The sequence below is a fragment of the Papio anubis genome, chromosome 19, assembly GCF_008728515.1.
Source record: "Papio anubis isolate 15944 chromosome 19, Panubis1.0, whole genome shotgun sequence".
NCBI classification, from domain to species: domain Eukaryota; kingdom Metazoa; phylum Chordata; class Mammalia; order Primates; family Cercopithecidae; genus Papio; species Papio anubis.
This window is the reverse complement of record NC_044994.1, coordinates 12,989,915-13,015,563: the sequence shown is the minus strand read 5'-3', so window position 1 is coordinate 13,015,563 and position 25,649 is coordinate 12,989,915. Positions and strand designations below refer to the sequence as shown.

Genomic DNA, 25,649 nt, shown 5'->3' with positions numbered 1-25,649 from the left:
TGTTTTTTTTTTTTTTTTTTTTTTTTGAGAGTCTATTTTGGTCATTACATTTTTCTAAAGAATTCCCATTTTATTAGGCTTCAAAATTTATTTGTAGAAGTTGTTCATAATATCCTCTTAATCATTTCAAATATCTCTAATTATGTCAATTTTTACTGTTAATACTGTTTGCTGGTATCTTTTCATTTTCCTTGCACAGGCTCTGGATTTCTTTTTATAACATTTTCTTTTCAAAGAAACAACTTTCAGTTTTGCTGATATATTTTATAGTTTCTCTTATTTCATTAAGTTGTGCTATTATTATTACTTCCATTTTCTTGAGGTTTACTTTGTACTTTTTCTAACTTCTTGAGTTGAATGCTCAATTTGTCACTCCTTCTTGACATTTTTTCCATTAATGCATATGAAGCTTTAACGGTCCCTTTACATCTCCCTTTATTTGTAACCCACACTTCTGACATATCATTCTTCCTGTAATTACAATTTTGATATACATTTATTACAAATTTGGAATTTCCATTATGATTTCTTCTTTAATTCCTGGGAAATGCATTTTTATGTTTTCATATATTTGCCTCTTTTTAAGCTGTCCTTTTTGCAGCTTTAATTTTAGAATTCTAATTTGATGACAGAGAAATGTGGCCAGAGAATGTGTTCTTCATATATAACCTTTGAAATTTGCTGAGAATTTCTTTGTGATCTAGTACATGGTCAAATTTTGTGAATGTTCCACGTATACACAAAAATAAATATATTGCTTCTATTTATTCTGTACTACATCAAGCTTATTACTGTCATTGTTCAAATTTTCCATATACTTAACTAATCTTTAGTCAACCTGATCCATCAGAAGCAGTTAAAAATACATACTGTTATTGTGAGCCAACTTCTCATAACTTTGTAAGTTTTTGCTTAATATATTTTGAGGGTATATTGTGAAATACATATAAGTTCATGACACCTTCTTGGTGGTTCATTCCTTTATTATGTAGTGTTCCTTGTCCTATTTATACTTTTTCCCTTAAATTCTATTTTATTTGTTATTTATGTAGCTTTCTTTTTGTTGGTATTAGCCTGGTATGTTTCTTTCCATCCTAATATTTCAATCATGAGTTTTGTTTTAGGTATATATCCCTTGTGGATACAAACTGCTCCATCTTCCATTTATTAAATTTTTCTTGTGTTCTTTTCTTTTCCACCTAAGTTTTAAGCTCTTAGGTCTGCTTTCTTCCTTCTTAGTGAAAATCATGGAATTACGAACTTGGCTTTGCATAACTAGGAAAGGATAAGATTCTGAGACGCAAATCTCATTAAAAGGAAACTGGTGCCCCCAGAAGACAAATGTACCAATGGCAATTTGGTGCATGGGAAGCTCAGAACATCTGTGTAAATGTGAATTTATGTTTTGCTCTTGAGCCCCCAGTGAGGAAGAGTACACAAAAGGATCGCTACTACTAACCTTGAGTTAGTTCAGAATGTTTTCACTCCTTAAAAGTGCTTTTGTATGACCTCTAGTTGGCCTAATTTAATACTTTTTCCTGTTGACTGAGTGTTAGGCTCTTTTTTTTCTTTTACGTGAAAACCCATATGAATTGTGTGTCAGAGAGTGGGTAACAGGGTAGTCTTTCTGTAGCATGACTACAGGCATTGCATATTTCTCGAAAAAGTATTGAGTCTATGAAAGGAACACAGCTATACAGTTTCTACAGTATATAACTCTGATCAGATGGTGTGTCTTGAGAGATTTCTGGAAAAGTACTAAATCTCTCATGTACTGGATTTTTTTTTTTTTTGAGACAGAGTCTTGCTCTGTCACCCAGGCTGGCGTGCAGTGGCACAATCGTGGCTCACTACAACCTCTGCTTCCCGGATTCAAGCAATTCTCCTGCCTCAGCCTTCTTAGTAGGTGGGACTATAGGTGCGCACCACCACGCCCAGCTAAATTTTGTATTTTTAGTAGAGATGGGGTTTCACTATGTCGTCCAGGCTGATCTCAAACTCCTGGCCTCAAGTGATCCACTCACCTCGACCTCTCAAAGCACTGGGATTATAGGCATGAGCCACCACACCCGGCTTCACATACTGGATTTCCTTTTTAAATTGCTGAAGGGCACCACTAAGTGCTTACATAATCCTGGACGAGGTGTTAAAATCTGCCCAGACAATTAAGAAATCAAGGCTAAACTCTACATGTTTTGAATATACCCATTTTCTCCCCAGACTAGGAAAAAAAAAATATAGGTTCCACAGTTAGTATGTTTACAAATATTTAACTTTAAACTTTAAATTTAAACTTTTTAAACTTTTAAACAATTTAAACTTTTGCTTTTCACAAATGTGTCAGATATTAAATTAGGGTCTAGAGGATTAAATTGTAAAACAGTTTTCTACCTGGAATAGTACCTTCCATATAGCTTATTCAATTGAAATAGAAAACATTGGTTTCTTAGAAAAGAATGTATAAACAATTGTATAAAAACAACTACATTATAAATTTAAATAGCATTCCTTCTTTTTTTTTTTTGAGATGGAGTCTCACTCTGTTGCCCAGGCTGGAGTGCAGTGGTGGGATCTCAGCTCACCACAACCTCTGCCTCCCAGGTTCAATGGATTCCCCTGCCTCAGCCTCTAGGGTAGCCGGGATTACAGGCACCTGCCACCACACCCGGCTAAGTTTTGTATTTTGTGGAGATGGGGTTTCACCATGTTGGCCTGGCTGGTCTTGAACTCCTGACCTCAAGTGATTTCCCCGCCTTGGCCTCCCAAAGTGCTGGGATTGCAGGCGTGAGCCACTGCACCCAGCTCTACTTTGTAATAATTCTTTTCAAAGTGTCTTTCAAAAAAAAGTTCTTAAAAAAATGAAAATCTAATTTTAGTTTAAAGACCTCTCAGTGTCCCTGCTGAGTTGTAAGATAAAAGGAGACGCCCATTGAAGGCAGGACCTATCAAGTCTCAATCCTTTTATTTAGTAAAAAAGTAACCTGAAGACACAGTCTCCAAGTTTTAAGCAACTTTCTGTACTAATACAGTAATGTGTCACTTACCTACAGGGATACAGTCTAAGAAAGGTGTCATTAGGCAATTTCCCCACTGTGTGAACATCATAGACTGTACTTAACAATAGTATTGCCTACTATACACCTAGGTTATATGGTACAGCCTATGGCTCCTAGGCTACGAACCTGTAGAGCATGTTACTGCACTGAATACTGTAGGCAACTGTAACACAATGGTTAAGGATTTGTGTATCTAAACATAGAAAAGGCAAAGTAAAAATACAGTATTTTAATATATAATCTTACAGAACCACTGTTGTACATGGGGTTCACTGTTGACCAATTATGTGGTCATTATGTGGTGCCATTATGGGGTGCATGACTGTACTGTGAGGTAGACTTAGAAGGCTATAGTATTCCTCAATAAAATAAATACCAAAGATTTAAATTTCATTTTCCTTAATACTCATAGTCAATGTAAAACAAACTAATGTTTTACATTAGTGCTGTTTGAAAGTTTTCAGTCTAAAAGATGACTTTATGACTTTTCTTTGGTTAAACCACAAGGTAGAAAAAAGATACAAATATAGAATTCTAATAAACATAAGATTTTTCTGCCTTTAAAAGGCTAAAATGAAACTTTCTAATATAGGTTATTTTGTTGTTACTTGTATTATTAATACTTAGGATTATTTACACATAAACATGGGTGAACAACTAAATCAAGCTGTGATTAAACAGCCAGTGTCTATACATTGGTTTTCATAAATCTCAGACAATACTGAAAATTATATGAATTTACAGAATATTCTTACGCTATCTGGTAAAGGTTTAATACTCTATAGGATTAGAGAGTATTGAAAACATTTCTACAAAAAATTAAAATTCAAACACAGAAAACATAAAAAATCCCTAACATATGATTCTTTTATTTATTTTATTATTTTTTTTTGAGACAGAGTCTCACTCTGTTGCCCAGGCTGGAGTGCAATGGTGTGATCTCAGCTCACTGCAACCTCTGCCTCCTGGGTTTAAGCGATTCTCCTACCTCAGCCTCCCAAGTAGCTGGGATTATAGGCACCTGCCACCACACCCGGCTAATTTTTTGTATTTTTAGTAGAGACAGAGTTTCGCTATGTTGGCCAGGCGGGTCTCAAACACCTGACCTTAAGTGATCTGCCTGCCTTGGCCTCCCAAAGTGCTGGGACACAGGCGTGAGCCATTGTGCCTGGCCTGATTCATGTATTTTTAAACCTATGTATCTCTGACCATACCTTAACATGTTTGCTCTTCGTAACACTCAGGATGAAATAAATCAGTTAATGTTTACATATTAAACATGCTTGATAGAATTGTTTTAAAAACTAATTTTAAAGTTTTAAATAATACTGTTATTAAACACTGATCTATTACAACATGCATATAAAAGTATATTGAAAACTAATAAATACTTGTATATAATAGAGGAGGGAGCCTGATTAACTCACAGAAAAAAATTTTTTTCCTCTGGGTATGAAGTCCATTTATAACCAGGTAATTTTTTTTTGCCCTCTATAGAGTCTGTCCAGGAGTCCAAAATTATTGTCCGCATCAGAGAACATTTTCTTCAAAGGTCTATTAACATTTGTAAATATGACTTCGTTATGCTTTTGTGTAATCATGACTATACACTGTTGTAAACATAATAAGAGTTCTCATTTCTAGAGGACCTAAAATTTGTAATGGTCTTTCTGTTATAGTCAGTATTAATTTCTATTACTTTGGCTAATAAGAAGGTTGGGCGGCTTCTCACTCTCTCTCTGCTCTTTGTCTTATCAAATAACTAGTCTCCTCTGCTAAGTCTTTCAGCCTTTGCCTCTCTTCAAGATTAGGCTCCAAATTCAGAGCCTACTTTGGCAGTACACCTTCTGCACCCTAACTGCCTTTAGTCTTTCCTAGAGGGCTGCTACTTGGTAGCATCAATCACTTTACTTTCTTATCTTGCTTGTATAACCATGGCTTGACTCACACACAGAGGTTATTCTAAAAATAACAATGGCCGAGTATACTCTAAGTTTTCTAATATGCTCAATGATATTTAAAGAGCTGTTCTATTTGTCAGGACCAGAGTTCAAAAATGTCAGAACAGAGGGTAGTTCATGCCTTCCGCCCTGAGGACCATTACAAGTCAATTTTATTTATATTAAAAAATGTCAATCATATGAAAAGGTTTTATCTATAGTATTTATCTTTACAGGATGAGTGAAAGCATATGCTAAGACTGACACGACTGTCAGCAAAAGACTTCTAAAGCAGTGATCCCCAACCTTTTTGGCACCAGGGACTGGTTCCATGTCAATTTTTCCACAGACCAGGGGTTATGGGGTAGAGGGAATGGTTTCAGGATGATTCAAGTGCATTACATTTATTGTGCACTTCATTTCTATTATTATTATATTGTAATATACAATGAGATACATATACAGCTCACCATAATGTAGAATCAGTGGGAGCCCTGAGCTTGCTTTCCTGCAACTAGAAGGTCCCATCTGGGGGTGATGAGAGACAGTGACAGATCATCGGGCATTAGATTCTCATAAGGAGCACACAACCTAGATCTCTCATGATCAGTTTACAATAGGGTTCATGTTACTATGGGAATCTATTGCTGCTGCTCATCTGATAGGAAGCGGAGCTCAGGTGGTAATATGAGTGATGGAGAGCAGTTGTAAATACAGATGAAGCTTCACTTGCTTGCCCACCACTCACCTCCTGCTGTGCAGCCCTGTTCCAGAGCTATCTAAAAGCCTCCCATACCAAAAACAACTAATGAGATTAAAAAAAAATTGTAGGATAGTGGTTAGCCTGCCCACTTGTTAACAGCAGGGTCTTGCTTCTGCCTTCATTTGCTCCTAGCTAAGCTATAGTATATCTTATAGGAGACCTATCTTAGCCTTTACTACATAAAGATTCAACCTCTCAAATGGACATAAAAACTACAAAACATTTAAGGCAGAATGACTGTATGGATAGTTTCTTACTGCCAGGAACTTTTTTTTTAAAAAATGACCAAAAGTCCTAACTAGAGGCCTCTTCACGCAATGCAAAGACCAAGCAAAATTGTGAATTTTCTTTTCTCCATGAAAAAGAATGGCCTAATGACCACACTAAGGTCAACAGTACATGACTGTGGGTAACCTCACCCTGGTAACTGCTAGCCACTGAGTATTCCATCTGATCATTCTGGTCATTGAGTCTCAGATGGAAAGCGAGAGGCGTATTATTCTAAAGGACTGGGTAACCCTAAAGCCTATATCTAGTTAGTGTTGTTATACTCTTTTCTGTGAGAACTTAAAAGATCCAAAAATATATTCCTTTAACCATCATGGTAATACTCATGGTACTTAAATGTTTTGAAATGTTGTTCTACTTTTACATGCTACATAGTACGGAGGGAGGAATCCCTATAATACCAGTGCCTTTTATAAGTTTGGTATAAGTTGAACAATTAGAGGTAAAATCCTCCCTTAAAATTTCTGAGTATGACCTTGAACTAACCTTAAAGAACAGATACTTTTCCACTCCATTAAAAAATAAACAACCCAGGTATCTCAGCACTACATTTAGCAAGTAGTATCCCTGGATTATTTTGCTCTGCTAACAAGGGAACTATACTGTTGGGCATTAGTATTTACAATCACACTCTAGGTAGCACAAAAATGTGGCACTTTGTTTCTAGGGGAAACTTCTGTCTTTAAGGAAGAAAGATACAATAATTTACAAAGACACCCATTTTATTTGTAGAACCTCTGCCTACCTGTAGTTGCCACATAACTGGCCTATCTCCAACTATAAAGTTTATATCATCTGGCTGGGCGTAGTGGCTCACGCCTGTAATCCCTGCACTTTCGAAGGCTGAGGCAGGCAGATCACCTGAGGTTGGGAGTTCGAGACCAGCCTGGCCAACATGGCAAAAAAACTTGTCTCTATTAAAAAATACAAAAATTGGCCAGGCGTGGTGTTGGGTGCCTGTAATCCCAGCTACTTAGGAGCTGAGGCACAATAATCGCTTGAACCCAGGATGTAGAAGTTGCAGTGGGCCAAAAAAAAAAGTGTCTCAAAAAAAAAAACTTTGTATCAAACTTGCCAAGTATTATTTCCGGACTATCCCTAAGGAAAAGTCTGACCAGATTCATGTAACAAAACACAATGCTTCTGGATAATAATATTACCATTGGATGGGGTCACAGGCTCTATTACAGAGATGAAATATCTAACCTTGTAATGATAAGCACTTTTCTTTTTTTTTTTTTTTGAGACGGAGTCTCGCTCTGTCGCCCAGGCTGGATTGCAGTGGCCCGATCTCGGCTCACTGCAAGCTCCGCCTCCCGGGTTCACGCCATTCTCCTGCCTCAGCCTCCGGAGTAGCTGGGACTACAGGCGCCCGCCACCACGCCCGGCTAGTTTTTTGTATCTTTTAGTAGAGACGGGGTTTCATCGTGTTAGCCAGGATGGTCTCGATCGCCTGACCTCGTGATCCGCCCGTCTCGGCCTCCCAAAGTGCTGGGATTACAAGCTTGAGCCACCGATAAGCACTTTTCTAAACCTATTCACCAGTGAAATGATAGGCTATAGAATTATGCTCCAAATAATCACAGCTTTAGATTTCACTTTAGCTAGCTCTTACTGGCAAGGAATACAGCACCTGTATCCCTGAAAAATCCAGACCTTTCCCATGACTTACCAAATCTATATCAGAAGTTGAAAGTAACATCAGGCCCAAAACTAGCGTATATTTAGGTGTGAAGGCCTTTTTGGGAATCCTAGTATACCACATAAGGTATAGAGATGCTGGAAGGCTTCTTTCAGTGCAGCAGTAAAGCTTACAAAATGTTACATATTTTTCATGATATAGGTAACGCATTACAAATATTTTCACTTGTATATTAAGTAGTAAACACTAAAAATACACCAAAAAATATGAAGAATGTACAAGGAGGACTGTAAATTTAAGATAAAGTTGTTGCTCAAGGGGCAACAAAGGGAAATGAAGATGCAAAACATTATATGTCTCACATTCTCTTTGGTACTATTTTGTGCCTTTTTCTTATTCCTATGGTAAGTTTTAAGCTTCTCAAAGCTGCTTTTACCTTCCTCGTGGTATTAATTAATGAAATTTCAGAGCTTAATCCTGAAAGTTCATGTTCTAACTGCTGGTGAAAGCAAGTTTACAAAGATTCATAAAAGGAGAGATACTATTAGAAAGCCAAGTGTGATAAAGTGAATGGAGAATGATATAAAAGCATCAATCCCATATTCCAATGTGGAGATTTCTCTGAAAATGTTTAATCCTGCTGTTTTTCATTATTAAAATGTCTTTAGAAATGCTATTTGTTTGGGAGGCGGAGGCAGGAGAATCGCTTGAACCCAGGTGGCAGAGGTTGCAGTGAGCCAAGACCGCGCCATTGCACTCCAGCCTGGGCGACAGAGTGAAACTCCATCTCAAAAAAAAAAAAATCTATTAAGACATCCAGATTTTTGAAATAGCTGTCATGTCCTGAGAAATGTGGACCTGTAAGTCTTAAAAGTATACAGGTCTTACTGGTTGTTTTATTTTGTAACTTTTTTGCCCTGATAATATTAAACTGACACCTCTGCATTCTAAAAAGTAGATAACCTTGGGAAGTTTCTCTGTTAAGCAAGAAGAGCTTTGGGATTTTCCTCTCCTCTTCCACATAAGGTAGAATAAAACCTTTGAATTCTTTAGTCAACCAAAAGGTTTCTATATTTGTTTCATTTAAATTAACAAATATAGCTGGAGTTTTAAAAATCCAATCTGATAAAGTCTTATTAGGTAAATTAAATCAGTTTATACTTGTTATTACTGACATATTTCTCCCCTCCTTTCTCTTCCTTTTTCCTTCCCTTTCTGCCATTTGCCGGATTTATAAAGTAGTCTAGGTTCCTCCCTGCCTCCCTTTGATCTCTGCTCTTTGAGAGCAACAAGTTGGTTTTCTTTTGGTGGTTACCCTTTTAATATACATGAAAAGGAATATTCAGTATTCCTTTCCTACGCCTGAAGATTACAAGGACTGCCATAATTTTAAATTACTCACTAAACATCTCTGCTTTCCCCTTCCATATTATTACTGTCATCTAGTTAAGTTCCACATTAATAAAACTTTTTAATCAAAAAAATTTTAAATCATTCATGACTTTTTTGTGTTTATAGTCAATAGTAAATTTACTGTCATATTTTTTAATTTTTGTGCTCACCGTTGCCTTCTGTATCCCACTCCATTCTTATGGGTTCAATTTCCTTCCTCCTGAAGAACATCTTTGAGTAGTTTTTTTCAAAATGAGGGTCACTGAGTGGTAAGTTATCCTGGTCTTTAAATAAAAATGTCTTTCTTTCATCGGCAGTCTTGGGTATATTTAACTTGGTATAAAATTCTAGATTCAATGCCATTTTTCTTTCAGCACTTTAGTATTTCTCTACCGTCTTCTGGTATTAATGGTTAATATCTGTTAGAAATCTGCTAACAGTCAAACCGCTGTGCCTTCCCAGTACATCTGTCTTTCTTATCCCTTAGTGGTTTTTAGGGTTTCTCTGAATGCCCACAGTTATGGCATGAGGTACTGAAGTGTAGATTTATCTTTCTTTATCCTGCTTGGCAGTTGTGGCATACTTTTAAGCTGAGGATTTGAGATTTCCTTCAATTCTTTGCAATCCAGTTTCTCTACCATTCCCTCCATTTTCTTCTTTGGAAATCCTACTAGACAGATGTTGGAAGTTCCCAATCTATTCACCATGGCTTTTAACTGCTCCTTCACTTAAAAAAAAAAAAAAAAAAAAACAACTGTGCTGTTTGCTGGATGAAGTTCTCATCACCTTCTTCAGTTCACTAGTTCTTTGTTCATCTATGTCCAGTGTATAGTTTAATTCTGTGTGCTGAGTTTTGGTTTCAATGATTATATTTTTCATTTCCAAGACTCCTGATTAGTTGCGTTGACTGTCCTACTTCATTTCAGCCTGCTTCTGTTTCATGATTTCTTGTTCCTTTTCAATGGATTAAGTTATCTCATCAATTATCTTTTTGAGTATCCAAAACATATATGAAGTCTTGGTCAGGCTATATATTTCATCTGGAATAAATATACATCTATCCCAAGAGTTGATTTTGCTGGTGATCCTTCTTAGCATTAGATTTATGGATTTTGGAATTTTAATTTATCAGAGTTTTGAACAGGAGCCTTTTCTTTTGGGATGTTTGTTTACTTCCTTTCCCCTCCCTCTCTGTGTACATCCTTCCCTTTCTAGCAGTTCTGCATCTGCTTCTACCAGGGCCCCCGAGTCCAAAAGTCTAGAATAAGTCTTATGATGACTTCTTAGAGCAGCTGCTTCATAAGTATACTTAGCATATCACATATCTGGTCACTGAGCAAGCAGATGGACACAAAGCTGTCTTTGTTATCCCTAGGCTCACAACTTCCTATAAAACCATAGCCCTTGGCAGAAGACTGGCAATCTTTTTTCTTAGTTTCTTTCCAAAAGTGGATAAAAGTTCCACCCTAGTCCTTGGCTTCAAGAAGCGAAACTGGCTTTGGCCCCTTGTCCCACATGGTGCACATTTAGTCTCTGTTACTTGTAGCCAAATTCCTGGACACCACCACCTGCCTTGGATAGAGAGTCCAGCAGGCCCAGGCTGCAGTTTTGCTCACTACTTGGCATTTCTGGTCCATGAAGATATTTATCTTGTTTGTGGAAGCCCAGCCTTGTCTCTTTTGTTTTCTCGTTTATATTTTACCCGTCACTGCTATGTGTTTGGAGCAAAGGGAGTGAGTCGAAACATAAACTCAATGTGCCATCTTGACTAGAAACTTTACATCATCTTGTAGCATTATATTTGAACAAAATTTACTTTTTAAAATGTATAAATAAGATTAACAAGGAACTTTTAAACCCCTTACTTGTACCTAAATAATTATGAAATATTATTTTCATATACAAATTAAATCCTAACTTGACGTTTAAAATATAGACATGAAAGTAATTAAACTGCATTTATTCCAAAATTAGTCTACAAAACAGACTTAATGTAGAATTACTTTCACCTTTGAAATCAAATTAGTCCTACTTGTGAAAGGAAGAAATGGGACTTTCAAAGTAACATTAATCAGCTTTAACCCAAAGTAAAAATAGGAAACATTTCTATTCAATTTAAGTTAGAAAGGCTGTCAGCTAAACAGAAATAAAACAAGACCATTTCTTATTATGCTTAGTGAGAAAGAAAAACTTATACCTTTTCACTTGTTAAAAATTTTGCAAAATATACATGCTCTCCTCCTGTTTTCAATTCTTCCATCTTTTTTCTTGAGGCCTGAGTATCATCTAATTTATAACTCTTAAAAACAGCTAAAACTTCTTCAGAATACTGCAAAATAAAAATATTAGTTTTATTCGACATTGTTACCCAAATTTGTTTAGTGCTTTTCTGCATCAAAATGTCTAGAATTTACTCTCAATCATGTATGTATATTGTATATTGTAAGGCACATTAACAATAAAAATTATGGGAGTAAAAACTATTGTGGATATTTCACTTGTTGTAAAAGTAGGAACAAGTTCCCTACTCCTAAAGAAATGCGATTTCTTGGCCAGTCGCGGTGGCTCATGCCTGTAATCCCAGCACTTTGGGAGGCTGAGGTGGGCGGGTAACTTGAGATCAGGAGTTTGAGACAAGCCTGGCCAACATGGTGAAACCCTGTCTCAACTTAAAATACAAAAATTAGCCGGGCACCTGTAGTCCCAGCTACTCGGGAGACTGAGGCTAAAGGATCCCTTGAACCTGGGAGGCTCCGTCTCCAAAAAAAAAGAAATATGATTTAAGAAGTTTGTATAAGGGACAAACAGAGAAGGGAACACTTTTAAGAGTGTATAGGAATTTACCAGTGAAATTGTTTAACTACCTGTAGAAACTCTTATGTATTTCTTGTGCTAAAGACTGAGCAAATAAATTCCATCAAATTCTGTTCCGTTAGAAGACAATTTCAGATTATTTCTCACTAACCACTTAATCTGAATTTGGATGGTGCTGCCCCCACAAAAAATTGCATACAAAACAAAAACTATTAAAAATAACATAACACACACCACGCTACTTTGAGAACTACCTACTTATCTTATATTTTGATTACAACAAAAAAGGATAACTGATCTTTAAGTAGCCAAGAAAAATATAAAAAATTCTTCTAAAACAGGATTGGCAAACTTCTTCCATAAAGGACCAGAGAGTAATTATTTCAGGCTTTGTGGCCTTTATAGTCTCAGTTGCAACTACTCAGCTGTGCCATTATAGTGCAAAAACAGCCACAGGTAAGTGGAGGTCATGGTAGTATTCCAATAAACCTTTGTTTACAAGCAGTAGGTCAGATCTGGCCCAGGGCCATGACTTGAGGACTTCTGTTTCAACAAGACAGCTAAAATAATTTTGTACAAAGACAGAATATATTCTGCAAAATATCATCAATTTATGTTGATAACACTCATTATATTCCAAAAAAGCAAGGCTGTAATGACTTTTAAATATCCGATTCTTACACACTACTTCACAATAATAGTGGTTTAAATATTAATTTGTAATTTAGCTTGTTATGAAATTGGTATAAAAATGTAAGAGGTAGAATAAAATAGTGAAAAGTATGTTAGACAAGGGTAAGTTTTAGCTCTATCACTGGCTATAAAATACTAGGCTTCTGACAGTCTGTCACTGGCAACTCACCTTGAGAAAAGTTTTCCATGAAATCTTCTCATAGCATTGCACGGGGTTCCTGAAGTAATCCTGAAGTGACCAGAATTTTCGATACAGGTTGTAATCAATTGGAATAGAGCTAATAAAATAAATGTTACATTACATAAATCATTTAAATTCTTTTACAAATATCTAAATATTCTTAGCTTTGGTCACAAACCATTTTCAGAAGCTAATGAAAGTTATCAGAAAAGTACACATTCACAAATACTTATATAAACTTTTACAAATCATTTTAGGGAACTCACAGACCCCAACAGACTCTCTTTATCTACACTGGTGGAGCCCCTGAATTTTGGTAGGACACATGGTTATTCAGAATTAAAGATTATGTTTCCCAACCAATCTTGCTGCTAGTATGATCATGTGATTAAATTCTGGCCAATCAGTAGGGAGCAGAAGTCATATGTGCAACTTTTGGGCCATATTTTATCACTGGCCTTTTCCTCTTCCTGCTGGCTAGAATGTAGATGTGAGAGTGAGCCACCCTGCACTACAGGAAAAACGGCAAACACCAAGAGATGATGGAAGAAGAAGGCAGAAGAAACCAGGGTCTAGGCAATCTCACTGAGCAGCGCTCCCTTACCAGCCTTGGACTGCCTGCTTCTAGACTTCGATATGAGTGGGAAAAAATCAACTTTTATGTTGTTTAAACCGATGTTAATCTGAATCTATGTTAAAAGTCACTAACTAATAACATATCCTAAGAAGCATTAGTATGAGATAAACATATATGGTACATATCAAGTTAGCATCACAAAAATAAGCCCTTTCTCTAGTGACTTTATTATGGCACTACTAATTCAACTTCTAATCTTGATATGTCACAAATCTACAGTGTCAATACATATTCTTTTAATTTTTTTTTTGTTTTTAAAGGAGTCTCGCTCTGTTGCCCAGGCTGGAGTAGAGGGCAGTGGTGTGATCTTGGCTCACTGCAAGCTCTGCCTCCCGGGTTCAAGCGATTCTCCTGCCTCAGCCTCCTGAGTAGCTGGGACTACAGGTGCCCACCACCACGCCCAGCTGATTTTTTGTATTTTTAGTAGAGACAGGGTTTCATCGTGTTAGCCAGGATGGCCTCAAGCTCCTGACTTCGTGATCCGCCCACCTCAGCCTCCCAAAGTGCTAGGATTACAGGCGTGAGCCACTGTGCGGCCTATTCTTTTAATTTTTAAAACAGCTAATATCTGATAAATGGCTAGTATGTGAGGCACGTGAAAATCAACAGTGAAGAACACTGACAACTTTTAACTAACCAAAATCTAAATCTAGTTCTTGCCAAAGCTTTCATCAAGAATTAGCAGTATCTGAAAGAATCTAATGGGCAGGTTTACTTTCACTCTTCCTAAACTTTTCCCTAGTAACAACTGGGAAAGTAGGAAAACAATGATCTGCACATTAACCTCTCTCTATAATTAAAGCAGCTTAACTGATTTACAACAGTAAGATTATACCTCTGGGTTTTCTATGAATTGGGTTTTTAAAAAAAAGCCACAGCCTGGGCGTGGTGGTTCATGCCTGTAATCCCAGCACTTTGGGAGGCTGAGGTGGGCGGATCACGAGGTCAGGAGTTTGAGACCAGCCTGATCAATATGATGAAACCCCATCTCTACTAAAAATACAAAAACTACCCAGGCGTGGTGGTGCGTGCCTGTAATCCCAGCTTCTCAGGAGGCTGAGGCAGAAGAATCACTTGAACCCAGGAGGTAGAGCTTGCAGTGAGCTGAGACTGCGGCACTGCACTCCAGCCTGGGTGACAGAGCGAGACTCCGTCTCAAAAACCAAACAAACCAAAAACAAAACAAAACAAAACAAAAAGCCACAAAAAGAACATTACCTAAAACGTTAAATAGAGAAAAGAAACAGCACTATATAAATTATTTACATCCATGAAAGAACAAGAACCAATATTTGTATAGTTCCACATTTGATAAAGAATGTTTTTGAAGTGCCTGTGCACACACACACACTAACAAAATGTTACTCAGTTACAACATGTAAGATTGAATATAATACCTCTTGAAATGTAGTACCAGGAAAGTTTGTCTCTTAAAAATGGGGCTAGTTCTAACAGAGAATGAGAATCACGCAACCATTATATGTCCCTTTTGTCTCAATTGATAAGAACTTCACATCTAATTTAATGCTTGATACCAATAACAATGTTATTCCAAGTTGCTAATTACCATCTCCTACCTGTAAAGGCTTTTGATCTCTTCCCTTTTATCTTTAATTGGCTTGGTGGGTATCTGAGGCGTCTCACAGAATAAATTTTGAAGTTGTGTTAAATATTACTGTTAGGCAGTTTTTATAGTTGAGACATTAATATATTTTTTAAAACTTAAAGTCCCCTCTCCTAGATGCTGTCCCTTGCTCTTTTCCTTCACAGCTGAATAAAATTCTTCAAAGAGTTGTCTATACTCCATGTCACCACTTCATTACCTTCCCATTCACTCTTCAACCCACTTGCAATTTGCCTTCCACCTTCACCACTCTACAGAAACTTCTGAATTTTCTGTTTATCCATACAAAGCAAATGTAACCATTTATTGTATTTGCAAATAATAACAAATCAGAGACCCAGTTACTATGTAAAATAGAATGTCTTGTAACTATTTTAACCAAAATACTCTGGAAAATTTGATACAGTTTTTAAAATGTTGAGCTATTTTATAGGATGTTACACATTGAAATTTCTTAACAAAATGTTTACTGGTGTATTTCAGCCAAATCTGAATGGACTTCATATTGTAGGTACATGGGTAATGTGTTCCGCTTTGTAAATTACAGTGCCTAAGACCATCTGCTGTTTACAAAGTAATTCCTCATATATTTTCTCCCTCTATTCAACATTAGTGACTGTGACAGAGAGAGGCAGCTGAGTGTTAAGTCTTATTTAAGGGATTTACAAACATAACCAATAGGGATGAACTGTCTATACAGTCTTAGTCAAAATCTAATTAGACAAAACTGCATTGGTCGGTGTCTTTGGGGCCATTTACACTTCAGGTGACTCATTATCTTGTAGCCTACTTACTTGCCCCAGAGCCCTGATGTTGCTCAGGCCAGACCCTAAAGCCTATTCCATCCATGCATAATGAATAAATATGTCTCTAAAAAAAAATAACGATAACAAATAATAGCTACTAGACACTGAATAGACAATATTCTAAGTGCTTTACACTTACCACTACATATAAACAATTAGTGCCTTAATAGACTATTTCTGATCATCATCTTATTTAATCCTCTTAACTGTAGAGTGTAGGTGGCATTACTACATTTTAAAGATGTTGAAACATGACTAGGAAGTATTGGAGTTAAGCTTGGAGCCACACCACTTCTAATGTTTCTTCTGGAGATGTGTTTGAATTTGGAATCTGGGATGCCAGAAACACAGGGCAGATACAGGAATCCCATCTTGATCTTCTAAACAATAATGGAAATTCTTTCAATTATAACTAATGACTCTCATCATCTCAGACACCTGGAAGAGTGCCAGTGAAGGGAAATTTCCCTTAATACCTTCTCTTTTCTCTTGCTTATTGCTTCTAAGCCAGTGCTAGGAAGAAATTATGGCAGGTCTTCAAATAATGATGTTTCCTTCAATATTGTTTTACTGTAACGTTGATGAGGGGAAAAAAAATGGATTCCTGGCTGGGGCCATGGTCTATGTGAAGTTTGTATATTCTCCCTATGTCTCTGTGGGTTTTCTCTAGGTAGTCAGATTCCCTCCTCCATTCCAAAGAGGTGTACATGAAAATAACTGGCACGTCTAAATGGTTCCAGGATGAGTGAGTGTGGGTGTGTGGGTATACACACCATGAGAGGATGGCGTCCTGTACAGGGTTGGTTCCCGCCCTGCGCTCTGAGTTGCTGTGACAGGCTCTGGCCACCCGCAACCTTAAACTGGAATAACTAGGCAAATAATTATCTTACTTGTTTTTATTAATCTTTCTCAAATGCATGTATAGCTCACATTTATTCAATGTTTAATAACAGAAGCATTTTCATCTTTATCTAGGAGATTGGTGATTGTTTTTGTGACTAGAAATAGGCCATAGGAACCTAACTTTTGTTTATTAGCCTATGGGAAAATTGGTTTCATTATACATCGTTTCACTTAATGTTGCAGTTTCTAGAACCTATCTATGCCACTGAGGATTGCTTCTGGAAAGAAAGCACAGGGCTATAGAGGAGGAGATAAGAAACAGTTTTAAGAGCAAGGGGAGAGAAGGCGGAAAGGCTTCTTAACCTGCCTATTTCATTAAAAGTTGGCCCAATACACACAGGCACTGGGTCCACAAGTTTAATAGAAGGGATTAAGGGGAGGAGCTCCCACGGCTGCCTGTGGTTGGCTTTTCAAATGCTGGGATGATGCATAGGGTAGGCTATATAAACAATGAACTGTCTGTACTTAATATAGAAAGCAGCAGATAAAGCCGGTTAGTGATTTAGGATTTATTATTTTAAGTAATATGCATGAAAATTACAAATGAAAGAAATTTCTTATAATTTCTTTCCTCCTTGCCTATATCCTCACCCCAGAGAGGATACTCAATAAATTAAGAGATTACCTCTGTAAGTCAAAAAGCTTAAGCTCTGAAAACTCACCACGTTGTTGGAGCTTCCTCATCTCCCATTTCACCTTCTTCTACATCCATTCCTTCTTCTCTATCTTCAGTGTGCTACATTGAAAAAAAAATGTATAGCCTGTCATGAAGCAGTCATCAGACAGGAGATAAATACTAGAATAATAGGTCAGCTACACATTCCTAGGCAACCCCCAGTTACAGAAGTCTAGTCACTAACTATCTAGACCTATAGTTAATCTGTAAGGCAATCAGAATTTTACCTGACGGACAGAAGAACTCAAGAGCAGTATGACAATGATATAACACAATCATGAAGACAGTAGAAAGTTTCAAATTTGCATTTCTAAACATAATCAATAGATTCCCTCTGGGAATAAAGGCCTAAATGTTTTGGAAATGCACTAAGACAGTTCAACAATAAAATGAGCAAATAGCATTAATAGGTAACTCACAGAAGAAAAATAAATCCCAATCAACATATAAGAAGTTCCTTAACACCAATAATGATCAAGAAAATGTAATTAAAACTAAGAAGACTTATTTTTCAAATATATACATCAATTAAGCCAATATTTTTAAAAAATAGATAATTCACACTGTTGGGGTGAGGCTGTGGGGAAAAAGGGAAGGCATTCTCCATGTGCCACTGGTGGCTGTATAAATTGGTATAACCTCTTTGAGAAGTAACCAGGAAATAGCTATTGAAATATGAAATATGCATATATTTTAACCCAGTAATTTTACTTACTGGAATTTATCCTAAAAAGACATCTGCATAATTGATGTAGATGATGCAGACTGATGCAATATTATATACTACCTGGACACTAACTTTTTTTTTCACTATCAGACATAATCTAAATGCCCACAGACAGAGAAATGTGATATATCCACTCTGATATATCCATTTACCAAGGGCCATTTAAAAATGAAGATAAATCTAAATCTTAAAGGAAGAAAGTGAATTTCAGAATAGTATGAATGACCTCATTTTGGAGAAAAACAACATGTTTGTACATATACCCAAAAAGTCCTGGTATGGTGAGACACAGAATGCTATGAGTGGTTATAGAAATAATAAAAATTTATAGAAAAAATACATATTCTGCAAAAAATAACCCAACGTTTAAAACAGAAAGTACATCTATTCTATAATCTACCTTATGATTAACACTATCAAAACAGAAAGTACAGCTACTTCGTTAATCCACTTTAATAGAAAGCTATGCCATAATCTACCATGGTCTACCTTGGATTACAGAATAACTGTACAGTCTATTTTAAACACTGCTTGAATTTTTTACATACATTATTTCTGTAAGTTGGAAATAAAGTCAAAAGTTTTTAAATTTTTGATGACTTATAGGCTCGTTTATATGATTTTTTTTTTTTTTTTTTTTTTTTTTTTGAGGCAGGGCCTCCCTCTGTCACCCAGGCTGGAGTATAGTGGCATGATCAAGGCTCACTGCAGCTTGACCTCCCTGGGCTCAGGTGATTCTCTCACCTCAGCCTCTCAGGTATGCTCTGCTAATTGTACTTTTTTTGTAGAAATGGGGATTTGCCATGTTGCCCAGGCTGGTCTTGAACTCTTATGCTCAAGTGATCTGCCCATCTCAGCCTCCCAAAGTGCTGGGATTACAAGTGTGAGCCACTGTGCCTGGCCCCACATAAGTTATCTTAATAACAAACCTGCAAATACGTTATCTGAGAAGGTTTCGAATCAGCCTTACCTTCTGACCCAGGGTGCTTTCCTGCTCATTGGTATTGAAAACAGTGACATTTTCCAGATTAAACTGACTCTGTAAGTTAAGACCTAGTAAAAAAAAACCAAAGGAGATTCAAAGCAAGTCCAGTGACACCTAAACTTACGTACAAATGTAACTTGTGTCATAATCAAAACTACAAAATGCTAAATCCATAATTAAAGAGCAGTCAAAATGAACACATTTGATTTTCAAATCCTTTCAAAACTTCATTTCTTAAAAGTACCTTTGGAGTATGGGCATACCTTGTTTTGTTGCTCTTCATAGTTTCTTGCTTTTTAAATAAATTGAATGGCAACCCTGTACCATGCAAGTCTATCAGCACCATTTTTCCAACAGCATATGCTCACTTCCTCTGTCACATTTTGGTAATTCTCACAATATTTCAAACTTTTTCATTATTATCATATCTGTTACGAGGATCTGTGATCAGTGATCTTTGAGGTTAGCATTGTCATTGTTTTTTGCCACAGATTTGTTTTTTGCCACAAACTGCACCCATCTAAGACAGTAAACTTTTTTTTTCTTTTTTGGACAGCGACTCACTCCTGTCACCCAGGCTGCAGTGCAGTGGCATGATCATGGCTCACTGCAGGCTCAGCTTCCCAAGCTCAGATGATCCTCCCACTTCAGCCTCCAGAGTAGCTGGGACTACAGGCAAGCACCACCAGGCTTGGCTAAATTTTTTTGTATTTTTAGTAGAGATGGGTTTTCGCCATGTTGCCCAAGCTGGTAAGACAGCAAATTTAATCAATAAATGCTGTGTGTGTTCTGACTGCTTCACTGATCAACCGTTCCCATGACTCTCTCTCTCTCCTTGGGTCTCCTTATTCCCTGAGACAAGACAATATTGAATTTAGGCCAACTAATAACCCTACAATGGACTCTAAGTGTCAAGTAAAGGGAAGAGTCTCACATCTCTCACTTTAAATAAAAACCTAGAAATGATTAAGCTTAGTAATTAAAGCATATCAAAAGCCAAGACAGGCTGAAACTTCTCTTGTGCTTAACAGCCAAGTTGTGAATGCAAAGATAAAGTTATTGAGGGAAGTTAAAAGTGCTACTCCAGTCAACATATGAATGATAAGAAAGCAAAACAGCCTTACTGCTGATACAGAGAAAGGCTAAGTGGTCTGGATAGACAAGCAAACTAGCCAGAGAAAAGCTTTAACTCTCTTCAATTCTGTGAAGGCTGAGAGGTGAGGACACCACAGAAGAAAAGTATGAAGCTAGCAGAAGTTGGTTTAAGAGGTTTAAAGAAAAAAGCCCTCTCTGTAACATAACAGTACAAGGTGAAGCAGCAACTACCAATGGAGAAGCTGCAGTAAGTTATCAGAAGATCTAGCTAAGAACATTGATGAAGGCGTCTACACTTAACAGATTTTTCAATGCAGATGAAACATTCTGATATTGGAAGATGCCGTCTAGGACTTTCATAGCTAGAGAGAAGTCACTGCCTGCCTTCAAGGAACAGGCTGACTCTCTTGTTAAGGGCTAACGCAGCTGGTGACTTTAAGTTGAAGCCAATGTTCATTTACCATTCTGAAAATCCTGGGGCTCCTGAGAATTATGCTAAATCTACTCTGCCTTGGGCTCCATCCATAAAAAGACAAACCCTGATGACAGCACATCTGTTTATAGCATGGTTTACTGAACATTTTAAGGCCACTGTTGAGACTTACTGCTCAGAAAAAAAAAAAGATCTCCTTTCACAATGTTATTGCTTATTCACAATGCACCTGGTCACCCAAGAGCTTTGGTGGAGATGCACAAGGAAATTAATGTTGTTTTCATGCCTGCTAATACATCATCCATTTTGCAGCCAATGAATCAAAGGGTTATTTCAACTTTCAAGTCCTGTTATCTAAGAAATACATTTCATGAGGCTATAGCTACCATAGTGATTTTTTTTTTTTTTTTTTTTTCCTGAGACGGAGTCTCGCTCTGTTGCCCAGGCTGGAGTGCAGTGGCCGGATCTCAGCTCACTGCAAGCTCCGCCTCCCGGGTTTACGCCATTCTCCTGCCTCAGCCTCCCAAGTAGCTGGGACTACAGGCGCCCGCCACCTCGCCCGGCTAGTTTTTTGTATTTTTTAGTAGAGACGGGGTTTCACCAGGTTAGCCAGGATGGTCTCGATCTCCTGACCTCATGATCTACATTTGAGAAGATGTGCTCATTGCTACTGGAGTATCACTACTTCTGCGGCCCTCTCAGAGACCAGAGCTAGGAAAGACATATGTGTATACTAACCATACTCAGGCACTACTGTAAGCTCTTCACGTGTTTTAATTCATTTAATCCTCACAACATATAAAATAGGTGGTATATTAGCCCAGCATTAAGAAAAAGAGAACTGAAGCAATGAGATATTAAAATCTCGCATATCTGAACCGACTGGGGAGGGGGAAGGCTCTGGAGAATAAGCAATGTCCCATTTCAGGAGCTAGAGAGTGGTTATACAGTATTTGTTTCATTATTATTTGCTTTATGTACTTTTCTATATAAGCGTTATATTTCACAATAAAAATCTGTTAAAAAAGAGAAATGAAAGGAAGTCTATATAGCTAAGTAGTCGTGACTGAGAGAGAAAATGGAAACACAAAAATAGGCATACATTATGAAATATGGATGTGACGGTTTATATCTACATGTTTCAGTGTGATTCAATTGTACATTAATAAGCTTTGAACTTAAAAGAATCCATGACTTTGTTTCAAGATTAATAAGCTTTGAACTTAAAAGAATCCATGACTTTGTTTCAAGATTACCTGTATTATATACTAGGACTGCTATAACTATTTATAAGTAAAAGAAAATAAAGTGACAATTTCTATGATGTCTTTCAACTTTTTAGAACCATTTTTCTCATTATCATGACAGATTTTAATCTATTAAAAACTGGAAAAGATTTTCCTGCAGAAAACTCATTTAATGCATAAAAGCTTACCTGATTTCTCAGACAGTGGGAAAAGCCTGGCCAAAAAGAGCTGAATCCGTCCACAGAAGACTGTATTCTGGGATTTAGACAATCTTCTTAGGAGATCTAACGATATATGAAAATGAACGTTACACAGAAAAGATAATTCTATGTTTATTACAACCATACCTAAAAGTTTCTAAACCAGTTTGTCAAGAGTATTTTCCTAAAGCAGTAGTTCTTAAAATGGGGGCAGAAACCACTGCCACAAAAAAGTACTAGAAATTAGGAACAAGTTCAACATGACATGAAAAAGACAAACTTTACTACATGTTTCTGACTTTCATTAAGTTTATGCCCAGAACAAAAACAGCTTAAAGTGAATGAGTTCTAATAAATCAGATTGTTAGTTAAAAATACAGATACCTAATCTATTTTTAAAATGTTATCACTGGTATTTAATTCAACCATGTGTTTTTGTGGGCATATTTACATTTTAAAAAGCTATCATTTAATCACTCAATTACTTACCATTGCACATACGTAGTAAGTAATTTTTCCCAGCAGAATAGAATGTATTCTGAAATTAAGATGGAAATTATCACTCTTCTTCTGAACTTGTTACACATTCTTCAATAAGTTGCAGGAAGTAAAATATTAAAGAACACTAACATGCACTGAGAATCTACTATGCCACTTTCACTTTTTTAAAGCAAATAACATTTTCAATGAAATGAAAATATTTTCAGATATAAGATAAGAAAACATGATACTGTTTTTAACATGTGAAAGTGTGAATTTTCAAGTTAGTTTTTATTACTCAAATTAAATCAAATTTTGTATTTCAAGTTTTTCTCCACACATGGTTTTTACTTGGCTCTCCCAAGACAGCAGTAAATAATTTTTTCATAGGCACAAACTTGTTGGCGATCAGCAATACTACAAATAATTTCTTTTTTTAAATCTACCCTCAGAACTCTGAATCTACAGAAATACAAAGTTAGCAGGAAAAGAAACTAAGGCACTTACTGATTTCCAAGTAGCAACATTTTTTTCCACAAAAGTGAATATTGTGTCACACTGATCCAAAGGAAGACAATCCAAAACATCTCCCAACAATACAAAAGGTGTAGATGCGGTACAAATACCTTCAAGTGGAGCACAAGCCAGTTTAAAAGTTTAAAAAAACATTAGAGTAAAACAGCCTATGAAAAATAATACTGAAGAATATCTTAAAAGGTACACTTTGTTACTCATAACAAAGTTTTAAAAGGACAAGAAGTGGAAGCAGCCTACAAGTCCCCAAACAGGACATATTTAAGTAATTTTTGATATGTGCACTCAGTAATGATGACAATAATTCTTGACAAGATCTAGAGCATTTACTATATGTCAGGCACACTAAGTACTTTACATATACTAACACATTTAATCCTTATAACCCTATGAAGTAGAGCATATCATTATTTGCATTTTATAGAATGGGAAAACTGAGACACAGAGAGGTTAAATAACTTGCCCAAGATCACAGAGCCAGTAAGTGGTAGAGCTGGGATACGAACCCAGGCAGTCTGGCTCCACAGTCTGTTTTCTTCACCACTAAGCTATTCAAAAGAATATAATGCAGCCAATTAAAAACGATGGTTATAACGACTATAATAACTTGGAAAAATGCTTAGGATATAATGCTAAGTGAAAAAGGCAGGATTCAAAATTGTATGTACATACGATTATGACAATAAAAAAATTCTTAAAAGACTATAGAAACTAAAACCATTATACCAGATGAATGGTTTTTAAAAGTAGAGGAATTATGAGTACTGTTTTCCCTTTTTCTCATTTCCAAATGTTTTGTAGTGTTGCTAAATTGTCTTTGTGATTTGAAAAGATTATCTTCAAAAAATAACAAGATTTGATATTAACTATGATTTAACATTTAAAATAACAGTATTGTTTCAGGGGAAAGAATGGAAAAGTAGAAAGTTACTGTTTAAAGAACAAAATTAAGATTTTCTTAAGAAAAGGTCTATTTAGTCTATTCAGACTACCCAGAAATACTTTTATATCCCTACTCATCCTTCCTTCTATTTTAAGGCAATGGGTACTTACTAACACTCATAAGTGTTTAAGAAAAGTAGTTACTTAGCATGGCATATGGGGAAAAATATCTAGGGTGATCTAAGTCCAAAACAGTGCATTAATACACTATATCTAGAAAAAGGAAGAAATCTTTCCAGCTGTACTCTGCACTAGTAAGATCATATCTGGAACGTGATGTGAAGGATATTGCCGAAAAGCAGTGGTGGAATAAAACAGCAGATTTCAACTCAATACAAGGGAACACACCAATAACCACACTTGTCTAACAGGACTCAAACAGTGAGCTCCACTAATGAGCATGATTCAGCAGAGGCTGAATGACCACCCATCAGGGATGTTACAGCAGGGAAGCGGTCTAGGCCAGAGATGAGACGGGACTAGGTGACCTCGAAAGTCCCGAACAATACTTAGATTCAATATTATATACCCTGCACATCCAAGAGATTTGAGAAGCATACTCTCTGCCCTTAGCTGCAGTACAGCCTGGAATAAGTTAACTCACATTTAATAATTAGAGAACTTTTTCTAGATTCTACTACCAAAATTCTGAGTCAGTAGAACTAAGCAAGGTTTGGGAATCTCATCTAAAAATAGATTCACTGGTGGTTCTGATGAGCCAGCAAGTCTGGGAACCACTGGGTTACAGTGTGATTCCCCCAAGAGCTTTCACAACCTGTGTCCCAGCTTCCACACCAATCTCTCTCTACCCTTACCTGGGCCACAGACATCCCTCCCTAGTTCCCACTCCGCAGCTCCCAAACACCATGACATGTTCATCCTTCCATGGTTTTGTTTACAATGTGTTTTCTCTGTAAATACTCTTCCTCCTCTTTACCACATGGTAAATTTCAACTCCATCTTTCTAAGCACAGAGTGAATGTCTGCTCATCTAAATAACTCTGGTATCTTGAAGCAAGCTACTTCATCTATGCTTTTGAAGCACACTCTACATAAATACACTGTAGCATTTGGCACATCCTAACCAGTGACCTTTGAATGTAGACTATGAGCTTTTTAAGGTTAGGCATTTTCATACGCTTTAACCAGTAGTGTCTCACACCAAACAGAAGCTCAATAAATATCGGCCAAATTGAATTTAACAAAATATATTTATGGATAATTTAAAAACATGTCACATAAGCAAACAATTATAATCTGTCTCAAAAAGAAAAATTCTCCCTAAAATAAAAATGCATTTATGCCTTTACAGTTTAAGCTCTTAAGTCCTTATCCTTCTCAAAAGTTCCAAGTATAGACTAGACTTTGTACAACTTCTTCATTAAAAACATCACCAGCTGTACAAGAGTAATGTATAAAGTTAATCAATGAACTAAGGGCACACTGAAAATTGACAGAAACTAGACAGGAACATTACATTGTGGAACTTACCTAACAATGCCTAATGAATGAATGAATGATTAGGCAGCTTGTATAAAAGTTTAACAACGTGAATTTATGAACTTAAGTTCACAAAATAGTTTGCCCCTAT

General features: G+C 36.6%; 1 protein-coding gene across 1 annotated transcript in view; it reads right to left on the bottom strand.

Moving 5' to 3' along the window:
- THOC1 (THO complex 1) overlaps positions 1-25,649 on the bottom strand; it is a 51,741-nt gene that overhangs the window by 21,100 nt on the left and 4,992 nt on the right. Inside the window, exons 5-11 of the mRNA XM_003914217.4 lie at positions 23,090-23,208; positions 22,592-22,640; positions 22,091-22,186; positions 19,113-19,195; positions 17,402-17,475; positions 12,758-12,866; positions 11,279-11,410 (exon numbers count right to left, since the gene is read on the bottom strand). Coding sequence (XP_003914266.1) covers positions 11,279-11,410; positions 12,758-12,866; positions 17,402-17,475; positions 19,113-19,195; positions 22,091-22,186; positions 22,592-22,640; positions 23,090-23,208 — 662 coding nt within the window. The remainder of the gene's footprint in view (positions 1-11,278; positions 11,411-12,757; positions 12,867-17,401; positions 17,476-19,112; positions 19,196-22,090; positions 22,187-22,591; positions 22,641-23,089; positions 23,209-25,649) is intronic.